We start from the raw sequence: 13,556 nt of genomic DNA on the forward strand, positions 1-13,556 counted from the left end.
GAATTTTTTATCTCGAAACATTACAGACAACTGAGTTCCGGAATGCCATAGAAGACAAAGTTGACACATGAGACAAAATGCTGGAAACAAACATGTCAGTTTAAAGCAATATTTCCTATAAATTTTTTCTTCTTTTATTACTAAGACCGCTTGAAATGTTTCCATCGGTACATGATTTTATAAACATTTTCTATAAATAGTCTATAAATATAAGGGATAAAAGAATAGAAAGCACATGAAAATGTAAAATATCCTATGTAAACAGAAGGAGCTATTTTAATAGGGAATGTGGTCTCTGCCTAGGAAAAGTTTATAATCAAATTAGGGGTAAGAAACAGCCTATCAAGAACCTAGAGGATCTGCTTAACATGCAGTGTCTTCCAAGTTTTAAAAGGAGCATTACTCCAAAGTGGGAAAAATGCCTGATGCCACTGAGGTGAAAAACATTTTTAGGTGAACATTACAATGGTAGGTAAAGAACAAACAGTTATCACAGTCTTTTATTGTTCTAAGCTTGTAGTTTAGGTAATTTAAAACCATATTATCTATTCCAGGCACTCATCATCTTCTGCTGTTTCCTCCTCTGTGCTACTGTTATCTTTCCTTCTCATTCAAATCACCAGACAGAAAAAGAGCATCCAATTAAAAGTTAAGACACTGAAGGTCTAGTACCAGTCCTGAAATTTATTGGTATGTAACTAACCTGGATCTTGGTTTCCTCAACTACAAAATAATGGCAAGATTCTGAATTACTTGTAATTTATCTTTTCAATATAAAACTTTATTAACAATAACCTTCTCATAAGAAAAATATCCTAGTCATTTTCCTTCTAATAACAATTCTTTAAGTTTCCTTTCTATATTACTTGATAATTACCTTAAATAGGCTCTGAAATGAAAGAAAATGACATTCAACCAGTTAGTTCTCCATTCTCAAATCCACTTTCATTATATTCAAATTCATAGCCATACTTCAAACCCTAGGCTAAAAGAAAGAATACCCCTGAATGGCTTAAATGTACCAGGCAATGCAAGGTATTTTACATACACTACCCTGGTTTTTCATTGTAACAGTTCTGTGAGTATTACATTCTTAACTCCACTTTAGAGTCGGTAAAACATTGAATGCTTTTAAAATGTTTTGGGGATTACCGTTCTAGCCACTACTTTTAAAACTGGGAAATAATTAAAATTTAATGCTTTCCCAGTTTTAAAAGTAGAGGCTTAGAATAGTAATCCCCAAAACATTTTCACAGCATACATCGTTAAGCATTGTAAATCTGCTTTCATTAACATAATTAATTTTTAGAATAACATATACCATCAACCTAAATACCAAATAATAAAAAAGTTTAGTATCTTTTACTTAGTTTTTAGATAAAATTACGATTACATAATTTTCCTCTCACAACCCAATGAATGGATTTGAATCTAAAAGTTATCACTATGGATTTAAATCTACTGTGGACCAAGTTAACCTCTGTTGGGTTCTATGGCCACAGACTGAATTCTAGTTATTCAAATTATTCTTGAAAGACACTGAAACACATAGAAGGCTGGGTGACCAAGCCTAATAGCTCATTTCAAATATAGCTTGAGTAAGATATCCTACACATGGTGAGCCAGAAGAATTGCCTTAGTTGTTAGACAGTGCATTATTAAGATCACCTATATGCTTCAATATTACACCTTACTGATCTGTCAGGTTGCTATGAATGAAACATTTTCAAATTACTACACAAATGAAAGATCTTATAGCTATCTGATATTCATCTCTATATTAAGGTAGACTTTATAACTCATTGAATAAGAAATATAAAAAACAAGTTCTATTTTTATTCTTGTTAAGAATACAACTTGTTGAAACCTTCTTAAAAATATAACTAACATTTAAAATGAATTATAATGTAATTAAAATTCAAGTAAAAATGTTAGTCCTCTTACCCTGTCTAGTTCCAGTGTAAACTTCTGGTCCCATGATTGATTGGAAATGGGCTTCCAGCTAGTTTGGCCAACCACAGTATTATCAAGCTTCAAAACAGCACAGACATCATCTGTAATTAAAATTTACAAACTAGCTTAAAAACCTTAAACCTTTATAAAAAATAGAAGTACTGCTGTTTAATTAGCAATAAAAGTCTTAAGACCCTTTGAAAATAAAGTTTTTCATAATCAATATTAAAACTTTTGAATCTAAATGGCTAGTTTTATATATACATACACTCCTACTAGACACTCCCAAATTGTTTGTGTTCGACAAAAACACAAATAGTGACTGCTATCTCTTTTGTTTACATTGGCATGTGACTGAAAGAACAGATAAATAGTTGTTTGCCACACTGTGTTTGTGTGAATATCAATCAGTTTTTCTTTCTCTATCTGATATTTACAGAGCTTGTTGCCTTAAACAATTCTTTATTTTCACATTTTTCTTAAAGCCTCTCTCTATACACAGGAAAGCACAGGCAAATTCACTTTTGTATTCTACGGTAGGTTGAACTGTCACATGCTTTTCCCCTGTTATATATCTTTATGTAGTTTACGCTTATACTTCAGAATTTCTCCCCAGTGCTTTCCAAACCTCTTGCATTTTACTCTCCTCAAACGACACCCCTACCATCCCCCATCTCAGTGACTACCAGGCTATTATCTCAGTAAACACATCTGGATCAGCAGTTAGATTACCAAAATTTCAATGTTACTATTAAAGTGTCAGTAAACCATTAAAAGAATCAAGGCTGGAGATGGTGGCTCACACCTACAATCCCAGCACTTTGGGAGGCTGAGGTGGAAGGAAAGTTAGAGCCCCTGAGTTCGAGACCAGCCTCCGCAACATAGTGAGATCCTGTCTCTGAAAAAAAAAAATAGCCAGGCATGGTGGCACGTGTCTATAGTCCTAGCTACTTAGGATGCTGAGGTAGGAGGATCACTTAAGCCCAGGAGGTTGAGGCTGCAGTGAGACATGATTGTACCACTGTACCTAGCCTGGGCAACAGCAAAATGCTGTCTCAAAAAACAAAGAAAAATAAAGGAATCAAGATATGATTCTACAAGAAGGACCAGTCTCATAGCTTCTGTATACCTTCAGTTTGGCATAAGAGTGATGCTCAATAGTTCATTCTTCCACAAGAACTAATGTTATTTGTCATTCAGTTTTGTAATGTATTTTTAACAAAATAGAATTTGTTGCCTTTTTGTTTCCTGTCATCAAAGCTTTTAATATTTTAAAATTAAATCATAAAAACCATAATTTTAAAGTACTTTGTCCAACTTGAACACTTCATATTCTTCTCTATCCCCATTCAGAAATCCCTTCTATAAGCACTTTAGTTTGTTACATGATTTTTAAAAATCTGGTTACTGAACTGGACAAGTCATCGGTTTTTAGAAGATTTCGACTACTTCCGCTTTTACTTTTACTCGTTCTGCTCATGAAAGATGATCTGGTTTCACTTGGACTCCAACCAGGCAGTGCAACTGATGTTGCTTTTGACCGTCCAGGGACATTCTCTAGGATATCTTGGCAGCCCATAAGACGAACTTCCAAAGTACCTGTTAGCATACATAAATATCAAATAAGAACATCAATCCTTAATCCATGGAATCCTTAAACTAAATCTGTTATCTATTCAAAAAAAGAAAAAAATAATCTGGTAACAAAAACTCTTCTCCCAGAGGATTTGTGAGGTAGTTATCATCTTTCCTATTTTAATTAGAGAAACCATTACAAATTCCTTAGACAATTAGAAGAAATTTTATAGAAAACAACAGCACCTCCTGGCTATGCATGGTAGCTCTCTTGCCTATAATCCTAGCACTTCGGGAGGCCGAAGTGGGTGGACTGCCTGAATTTAGCAGTTTGAGACCAGCCTGGGCAACATGGTAAGACTCTGTCTCTACTAAAAATACAAAAAATAGCTGGATGCGGCAGTGTGCGCCTGTAGTCCCAGCTACCCGGAAGGCTGAGGCACGAGAATTGCTTGAACACAGGAGGCAGAGGGTGCAGTGAGCCGAGACTGCGCCACTGTATTCCACCAAGACTCTCTCTCCCAAAAAAAAAAAAAAAAAAAGGAACAGCATCTCCCAAAAGCTGTCTGTCTGTAGGGCATAAAACAAAACAAGTTACATAAACTATGTTGGTAGAGGTATGGGAGGAGAAACATAAAGCTAAATAATATGCCATTAAAATGGTACATGAAAACTGGAAATAAGGAAGTCTCACTATGTGAAAAGGAACTACGTTTAATAGTTACGTAGTTAACACAGAAAAGAACTTTACAAGGTTTTTGTGTAACTAAATAAATTTGTGTTCTATTTGATGTAAAATGACATTATCTTTCCATTCTGTTAGTTTAATTAGCCAAAAAATTATGGGTTGTAATTAAGCATAAAATAACTTCAATTTATTAGGCAAAAAAATACTAAAGATGTTCAAAATGAAAACAAAGAACTATGCGTTAGGTCCTCTGGATATATGGCTTTGTCATTATTTGGGCTAGGCACAATATACTAGAATTTAAATAATGCTTCAGTATTAACATTTTAGATACTGTACACTAAATAACATTTTAGGAGGAGTATTTCTGGTAAAAGTTGTCCCATTAATTTAAATAACTACTTAATTTTACTTAAAGTTTTAAATTGTTTTTAATAATACTTAAGTACTTATATATTTCTGTCCAGGTAAGTAACAAAGCCTCCCAATCCAAAATACCAAAAAAAAAAAAAAAAAAAAAAAAATAATAATAATAATAATAATTCAGACAAAATATATGATAAAAAGGGTTAAAGACACTGGACATCAGGCAATGAAGAATAGTGATCCCCGAGAGACGGGAAACAAATGAGATAAGCCCTAAGATTGCTCCAGCTTACTGTCTTAAGAATTTCTAGGACACAGCGCAGGGAGGGGGGAAACTCAGGGGAGCCAAGTTGAAGAAACAGAAATGAGAGTACAAGGAAATCAAAGCAGCTAGAGTTCACAAGGCAGAATAAAGGAGACAGCTGTTCATAGAAAGAACTCCTGAGATGGTCAGAGGGTTTTCAAGTATTCATCAAAGTACTAATCGGGCGCGGTGGCTCACGCCTGTAATCCCAGCACTTTGGGAGGCCGAGGCGGGCGGATCACGAGGTCAGGAGATCGAGACCATCCTGGCTAACATGGTGAAACCCCGTCTCTACTAAAAATACAAAAAATTAGCCGGGCGTGGTGGTGCGCGCCTGTAGTCCCAGCTACTTGGAGGCTGAGACAGGAGAATGGCGTGAACCTGGGAGGCGGAGCTTGCAGTGAGCCGAGATTGCGCCACTGCACTCCAGCCTGGGCGACAAAGCGAGACTCCCTCTCAAAAAAAGAAAAAGTACTAATCAGCACCTGCCTATGAAGAAAAGATCTGAGGCAGGGTAAAGAACCAACTGAAAAAGTTAGAAAGAACAATACTCAGGGCATAAAGGCAGGAATAGTGTTTGCCACCACCAACCAGGCTTGAAAATCTCAACTCATGAGGTACTTAAGAAAATATCCAAAAGAGTCTTGCCCCAGCAGTAGAGAATAATTACCCCTAAACTAAATGATTTCACATAACAAATCTTTAAAGCAGTACCCAAAAGGGCCATATTGTTTCCAAGTAACTGTGTCCTAGTATAAAGTTCAAGAATATTTATAGAAATACAAAAATATTCAGCATCCAACAAGGGAAAATTCACAATGTCTGCCATCTACTCAAAGATTACCAGCTGTATTTGTTTTCTATGGTTGCATTACAAATTATTACAAGCTTAGTGGCTTAACATAAATGTTAGGGTTAGAAGGCAAGGACATCAAAACAGTCAATCTACTGAAAATGTGGCACAGACACATGGAAGAAATGAAAAAGACCTAAACCAAATTTCTAGTGATTAAAAAACGGCAACATCTGAGATTAAAAAAAAAAATACACTGGATGGGACTGCAGGCAGATTAAACATTGCAAAAGAAAGATTATTGTTCTTGAAGACATAGTAAAGAAATGATCAAAAATAGAAGACGCTAAGGAAAGACTTGGGAATAAAAAAAGAACAGAGCATATATTAACTGTGAGTTTAATTTCAAGTGGCCATATATGTGTAATTGAAATTTCTCATGAAGAGAGAGCAGAAAGAATTGGAGACACAAAATGTATTAGGAAAAAAAAAAAAAAAAAAGGCCATGAATTCTCCACATTTGATGAAAACTATAAACCCAAGAAGTATACAACAAGAAGTTCAATGAACACTAAACAAAAGAAACAGAAGCAAGCCATACTAAAGCACACCATAATCCAATTTCTCCAAACCAGTCACGAACAAAAAACACTAAAAGTAGCCAGAAAAAATCATGTTACATAAAGAGGAACAAAGATTAAGATGGCAGGAGATCTCTTATGCAAAACAATGAAAGCAAGACCATACACTTAACATATGTATAGTTTTTGTATGTCAATTATTCCGCAATAAAACTGCTCTATAAACTGGATACTGATGATGGTGAAATAGGCATATGCATTTACTAAAAAAAATACTTTGTATATTTAAAATGAGTGAATTCTATGGTATGTAAACTATATCTCAATAAGGCTATTAACATTGGGAGGTGGAGTGTCAATAATGTTTTGTTAGACTGTGGAAATCTTATCTTACTGTATAGTATTAACACATTAAGTAGAATATCATTTTGAGTTCAAAAAATTTGTTGTGTTTCTTGTTTTGTTGTTAAACTGGCAAATTTAGCTAATTTCCACTGCAAATGCTCAGCTGTAAAATGCATCCTGGGGAAACTGAAAACATCTGGCTACTACTTCAAACTATGGTAGCTTATTAAATATTTTAGTAATTTCAGTATATCAGAACATGACAATGCTCAACACCTGCTTTCATTTAGGAAAAAAAATCTAGAGGGAGTTCTTTATTAAACATCTAGAAGTTTCTTTATGAGGTGACACAATTGCATATAAACACATTAGAAATAGTTTAAAACTACATTCATAAAGCACAATATGAAATTTTCAAAACAAGCAAATCCAAGAAGTAAATGTTGGTATTCAGAAGTAATAACTATGAATTGCATTAGAACAAGTAAATGCTTTAACATTTTTCGTTCAGCTTTCTGGAAAACTATTTTATACCTATTTCACTAATTTGGTATTTCATCGTGGTATGATTAGGCAACTTTTTAAAATTCTGTAGAAATATCCTCTTATAAAAACTAGTAAATTTCTCAAAACGTGAAGCCCCCCCCCAAAAAAAAATCAACTTTACCTTATTTGAAGTAGCAACAAATTTGCAAATTTCAGTAGTATAATCATGCAACCACAAAAGAAACCAGAGTATGAGATGAACCACAAATAATAGCATGCAGTAAAAACTTCAGAACAGCAAATGCTCTTACTATTCATCCATGTTCATCTTTCGTCATGTGGAGTCTTCTATTAATGTCAGTACTATTTCCCTAGTTACTTAAAATTTAGTTTATGGTCCCTTAGAAGCTTAAAGAATTTTTTTTAAAATGTCTTAAGAATTGTAAGATACTTCTTTTTTGGTTGGTGACTTATATAACTGTGAGTAAAGTTTAGTAATGGAATGACGAACAGGGGAAGGAGGAACTGAAAAGAGGGAACAGGAGACTAGAAAAGGAAAACAATTCCAGTCAGCTCCAGCTAAGTTTCTAAAATGTGACTTTATTACTTTTCTAGAAATATGGTTAATTTCCAAATATTTGACAACCATATTTTAATCAATGCATCATTCAGAAGTGCTTGAGTATCAACAATGTGTTCAGTATTGAGCCAAAAGGTGGTGAAACTTAGTAGACAATAAGTACAGTCCTTGCCTGAAGTATAGTCCTTGCCTAATTGTCAGATACTATTTACCAAGTACTTGTTGAATGTATCAAATATCCCATGCTGGAGGCGAGGATATGATGTAGGTAGACGACAAGGTCTTTGTTCTTTATAGGTCTATATTCCAGTTTTGATTTAAAAATACATATAAGAAGAAGATGAATACTAAGGTAAAGACATTTAAGCAGTGTAGAGGAGGCACCGGGCACAAACCAGTTTGTGACAGAAGATTCATGGTAGGAGTTACAGAGATATGACTGGAAAGATAAATAGGTATCAAATATGAAAGAATTAGATCAGAGGTTGCCAAGCTTTCTCAGTTCATGGTGCCCTAATGTTTTAAACTATTTTTTAACTGTGTCCCAAGGCCCAAAGATATATCTAATAGTTCTGCTTATTAAACAGTTAGGTCCAAACATAGGATATGATTGCTTTCCTAACAAATTAATAGCTATTTGAAAAAAAATACATATAACTAAAAGAAAAAGCATTTTCATTCTTAAGCAAGATTACTTCCTTTTGGAAACTGTATAACTTCTAAAGCTTTGGAATCAGTTTGGAAACTACCACACTGATTTCCTATTTCACACTGATTTCGCATAGCACTTTAAAAAAACCAAAATCACAGCAATCGAGGAAAACCCAGCTTCATAAATACAAGACATCACTGACAGGAATGTAGCTCCACCTAACGCTGAAACTGTAACTACCTTGAGCTAGTAGTCTGAATGGTGACTATAGGAAGTTAATGCTGTGCTTCCCTCAAAAACTTAAAATATCCTGATGTGGCCTTGTGAATTCACTTTGGTATCCCAGGTTGCCTCAGATTTAAGCACTCAATTTGTGAACTGCACCTTTAGACTGATCCTAATTAGTGGCAACAGCGAAGTTTAACTGTAAATTTGTCCTTCCTGTTTTGATGTATAAGTTTGACACAGAGTAAAACTGAATAATGATACTCTTAACAACCAGAATGTGATAGCATGCTATGCAACATTGAAGAACACTTTCATAACTTCAAAATTTTTAAGGTTTGTTGATATTAATATTCATAAGAAAATTAAATGATTCTGGAAAGTCATGTAACAAAAATATGTCATATTCACATGGCCCATAAAAAAGAAGCCTTTGTGGGTGATGTCAGAGAAAATGATGGAGTAAGAAAGTCCTCATGTGGTACAGATCAGATCACATAGCATCTAGTATTTAAGATGGACATAATTGCAGAATAAAGTATATTCCTTTAATAAATCTGGCCTTGTGAAATTGTTTTTTAAAAAGATATATGTAATGAATCCTAAAAAAAAAAGTACAAAGACAGTCTCTTTACAGAAATAGAAAAAGAAACTGACAGAAACTTTCAGAATTGAGTTTATCACAACTCTGGAAAACATTCAAAGGTTTACCACAAATAAGCAAATGTTTAATCAAAATCCAAAAAGCAAGTGACACTCCGGAGAGCTCTGTGGAGTTTTCACTTACCTTTGCCTCATCCTTCTCTTAACTCCCAACAGCTTGGGGGCAGTATTGAAGATGGCAGCCTGCTGTAAGGAGGGGGCAGAGATCTTTTTCTAAAATAATTGTGATCACCTGCTTTGACCTGTCTGAGGGCTCCTTAAAATACTAACACCAACAGCTTGCCATTATTTCACATAACTAGAAAATCTTTGGCTGGGCACAGTGGCTCACGCCTGTAATCCCAGCACTTCGGGAGGCCAAGGCGGGTGGATCACGAGGTCAGGAGATCGAGACCATCCTGGCTAACACGGTGAAACCCCATCTCTACTAAAAATACAAAAAATTAGCCGGGCATGGTGGTGGGCACTTGTAGTCCCAGCTACTCTGGAGGCTGAGGTAGGAGAATGGCGTGAACCCGGGAGGCGGAGCTTGCAGTGAGCTGAGATCGTGCCACTGCACTCCAGCCTGGACAGCAGAGCGAGACTCCATCTCAAAAAAAAAAGAAAGAAAATCTTTGAAGGCAGAGAAACAGCTAAGTGGAGAGCATCTGTCAAAAACAATGGAAGGCAAATGAAACAATCTCTGCAAACTAAGGAAAAAAGAAGATCAGTTGGGGTAAACAATAGAAAAGCCAAAGAACCTGGGAGCAACAGCTAGCAGAGGAAATGCTTTGGAGAATAAAAGACTTTGCAATGCTTGTACATATTATTGGGATACTAGAAGGCTACGTGCAAGGAAGAGGCATCCTCGGAAGAGATCTGAGAACACCCTAAGCTCTCACCTATGATTGACTCTCAAGCTCTGCACAAAGCAAATGCAGAGTTGTACAGTGTCTGAGTGAGTGCTCAAGCACAGGGCCCAGCTGCAAAGACTGGGCAATCTTTTCTTCTTCAGGAATTAAAGGAAATGTCTGTTGAAACACCCGATGACCACTACACAGTAAGCCAAAAAGTATCTGAGACAGGTCTCAATTTAGAAGTTTATTTTGCCAAGATTAAGGACATACATGACATAGTCTCAGTAGGTCCTGACAACACGTGCCCAAGGTGGTCGGGTTACAGCTTGGTTTTATATATTTTAGGGAGACATAAGGCATCTATCAATACATGTAAAATGTACATTAGTTGGGTCCAGAAAAGAGGGACAACTCAAAGTGGAGATTTTTCAGGTCACAGGTGGACTCAAAGATTTTCTGATTGGCAATTGATAGAAAGACTTTATCTAAAGACCTGGAATCAATACAAGGGAGTATTGCAAGAGTGTCGTTAAGATAAGGGGTTGTGGAGACCCAGGTTCTCATTTTGTAGATGAAACCTCCAGACAGCAGGCTTCAGAAAGAAGAGACTGTAAATGTTGCTTATCTACTGAAAAAGTCTGTTCTGTCAGTCTTAAGGTCTCTGTTTTGATGTTACTGCTGGTCTGCTATGCCCGAATTCCAAAGGGAGGAAGGCATAATGAGGCATGTCCAACCACCCATTCCCAGCATGACCTGAACTAATGTTTCAGGTTTACTTTAGAATGCCTTTGGCTGAGAGGAGGGGTCCATGCATTCGGTTGGGTGGCTTAGAATTTTATTTTGGTTTACAATGTATTAATGAAATAGACACCTCAGGGATAATACATGAGAAAGAAGACAGTCTCTACAAAATAGATTATAAAAGTTGCTAAGCAAACAACTACATTCAACATATAGCAGAAAAACGAAATCTTTGGGAGTAGAATCTGATTTGTGAGTAAGTATACTAGGGAAAGGAAGTACTTGAATTATGAAGCAAGCACAGTAACAGAATATGGTCAGTTCACAGAAAAAAGAAATTAACAGAAACTGTCCCTGGGGAAGCCAAGATGTTGGACTTACTAAATTAAATTGCTCAAAAATCTAAAAGAAACCACGGACAAATATCTAGGGGAAACAAGAAAAGTGATATGTCAACAAGTAAGAGAACATCAATACGGAAAAAAAAAAAATTATAAAAAAGAACCAAACGGAAATTCTGGAATTGAAAAGTATAATAACAAAAATGAAAAAAATTTACTAGAGAGGTTCGATACAAGATTTGAGCAGGCAGAAGAAAAAGTGAGCCAACTTGAAGGCAGATCAATTGAACTTGTCTAGTCTTAAGAGCAGAAAGAAAAAATAATGAAGAAATAAGAGTCTAAGAGAAATACCATAAAGCACACCAATGTAGGCAAAAATCAAAATCTCAGAAGGAGAAGAAAGAACATTTGAAGAAATGATTGGAAACTTCCCAAATCTGAAGACAGACACGAACCCACTCATCAAGCTCAAAGAATCTAAGCAGAATTCAAAAACATCCACTCTAAGACATTATAATTAAACTGTGAAAAAACAAAGAAAATCTTGAAAGCAACAAGACAAAAATAACTCATCACTTACAAGGGATCCTCAGTAACATTAACGGTTGATTTCTCATTACAAAGCATAAAGGCCTGGAGGGAGCAGGAGGACTTTTTTTGTTTGAGACGGAGTCTCACTCTGTCACCCAGGCTGGAATGCAGTGGCACGACCCGGCTCACTGCAACCTCTGCCTCCCGGGTTCAAACGATTCTCCTCCCTCAGCCTTCTGTGTAGCTGGGATTACAGGCATACGCCGTCATGCCTGGCTAATTTTTGCATTCTTACTATAGATGGGGTTTCACCATGCTGGCCGGTCTAGTCTCAAACTCCTGACCTAAAGTGATCCACCCGTCTCGGCCTCCCAAAGTGCTGGGATTATAGGTGTGAGCCACTGTGCCCAGTTGGACATTTTTTTAAGTGCTGGAAAAAACCAAAATTGCCAGCCAAGAATTCTATATATATAGCAAACTATCATTCAAAAAAGAAAAAAAATAAAAAGGTTCCTAGATAACAAAAGCTAAGGGAGGTAGACACTAGGAGACCCGTCCATAAGAAATGCTAAAAAAGCCTTTTAGATTGAAATGAAGGATGTGGGAGGAGAAGGGGGGGCAGTCAGGAAGGGGAGGGAGGGAAGGGAGACAGGGAGGGAAGAGAAGCAGGGAGGGAGGGAGGGAGGGAGAGGAGGAAGGGAGAGAGAAAGGAAGAAAGGAAGACAAATGCAGGTAAAATTAACTACATAACTAAATATAGAAGCCAGTATTTTTTTTTTTTTTTGAGATGGAGTCTTGCTCTGCCACCCAGGCTGGAGTGCAGTGGCGCGATTTTGACTTACTGCAAGCTCCGTCTCCCGGGTTCACGCCATTCTCCTGCCTCAGCCTCCAGAATAGCTAGGACTACAGGCGCCCGCCACCACGCCTGGCTAATTTTTTTTTTTTTTGTATTTTTAGTAGAGACGGGGTTTCAACGTGTTAGCCAGGATGGTCTCGATCTCCTGACCTCATGATCCGCCCGCCTCGGCCTCCCAAAGTGCTGGGATTACAGACATGAGCCACCGCGCCCGGCCAGAAGCCAGTATTTCTATAATTTAAGTAACTCTTCTTTTGTTTCCTTTATGATTTAAAAGACTAATGCATAAAACAATATTTATAGCCTATGTTAATGGGTATATGATGCATAAAGACAGTTTGTGACAATATAACAAGGGCACAGTGAAGGAGTTTTGTAGGCTACTAAAGATAAGATTATAATAAATTTAGGACATTAGTTACAATCACTGGGGTAATCACTAAGAAAATAATAAACCTGCACACAGATGTTTATAACAGCTTTATACATAACTGCCAAAACCTAGAAGCAACCAAGAAGTCCTTCAGTAAATGAATGAATAAATAAATTATGGTACATACACACAATAGAGTATTATTCAGCACAAAACCAAAAATGAGCTATTAAACCATGGAAAGACATGGAGGAAACTTAAATGTGTATTACTAAGTGAAAGAAACCAATGTGAAAAGGCTACATACTGTAAGATTCCAACTATATGACCATTCTGGAAAAGGCAAAAACTACGGAGGCAGTAAGGTGAGTGGTTGTGAGGAGTTCAAGATTTAGTGAAAGACCAGGCATAGTAGCTCATGCCTGTAATCCCAGCACTTTGGGAGGCCAAGGCGGACAGATCACTTGAGCCCAGGAGTTGAAGACCAGGCTGGGCAACATAGAGAAACCCCGTCTCTACAAAAAAAAATAAACTGAGTGTGGTGGTGTGTACCTGTACTCCCAGCTACTAGGGAGGCTGAGGTAGGAGAAAAAAAAATATATATATATTTATCTCAGAAAAGGGAGCAAGAAGAGAATAAGAAAAGTAGAGTAGAAGCTGGGCATAG

At 36.6% G+C, this 13,556-nt stretch overlaps 1 protein-coding gene across 6 annotated transcripts in view; it reads right to left on the reverse strand.

Moving 5' to 3' along the window:
* LOC105482800 (protein kinase N2) overlaps nucleotides 1–13,556 on the reverse strand; it is a 161,047-nt gene that overhangs the window by 44,733 nt on the left and 102,758 nt on the right. For 4 of the 6 annotated variants that reach the window (XM_011743150.2, XM_011743143.2, XM_011743149.2 and 1 more), the window contains 2 exons: nucleotides 3,367–3,552; nucleotides 1,945–2,054 (listed from right to left, as the gene is read on the reverse strand). In XM_011743150.2, the coding sequence (XP_011741452.1) occupies nucleotides 1,945–2,054; nucleotides 3,367–3,552 (296 nt within the window). The remainder of the gene's footprint in view (nucleotides 1–1,944; nucleotides 2,055–3,366; nucleotides 3,553–13,556) is intronic. The other 2 variants (XM_011743148.2, XM_011743142.2) reach the window with 1 other exon arrangement.

This window comes from Macaca nemestrina, chromosome 1 (assembly GCF_043159975.1).
Source record: "Macaca nemestrina isolate mMacNem1 chromosome 1, mMacNem.hap1, whole genome shotgun sequence".
Classification (NCBI taxonomy): Eukaryota; Metazoa; Chordata; class Mammalia; order Primates; family Cercopithecidae; genus Macaca; species Macaca nemestrina.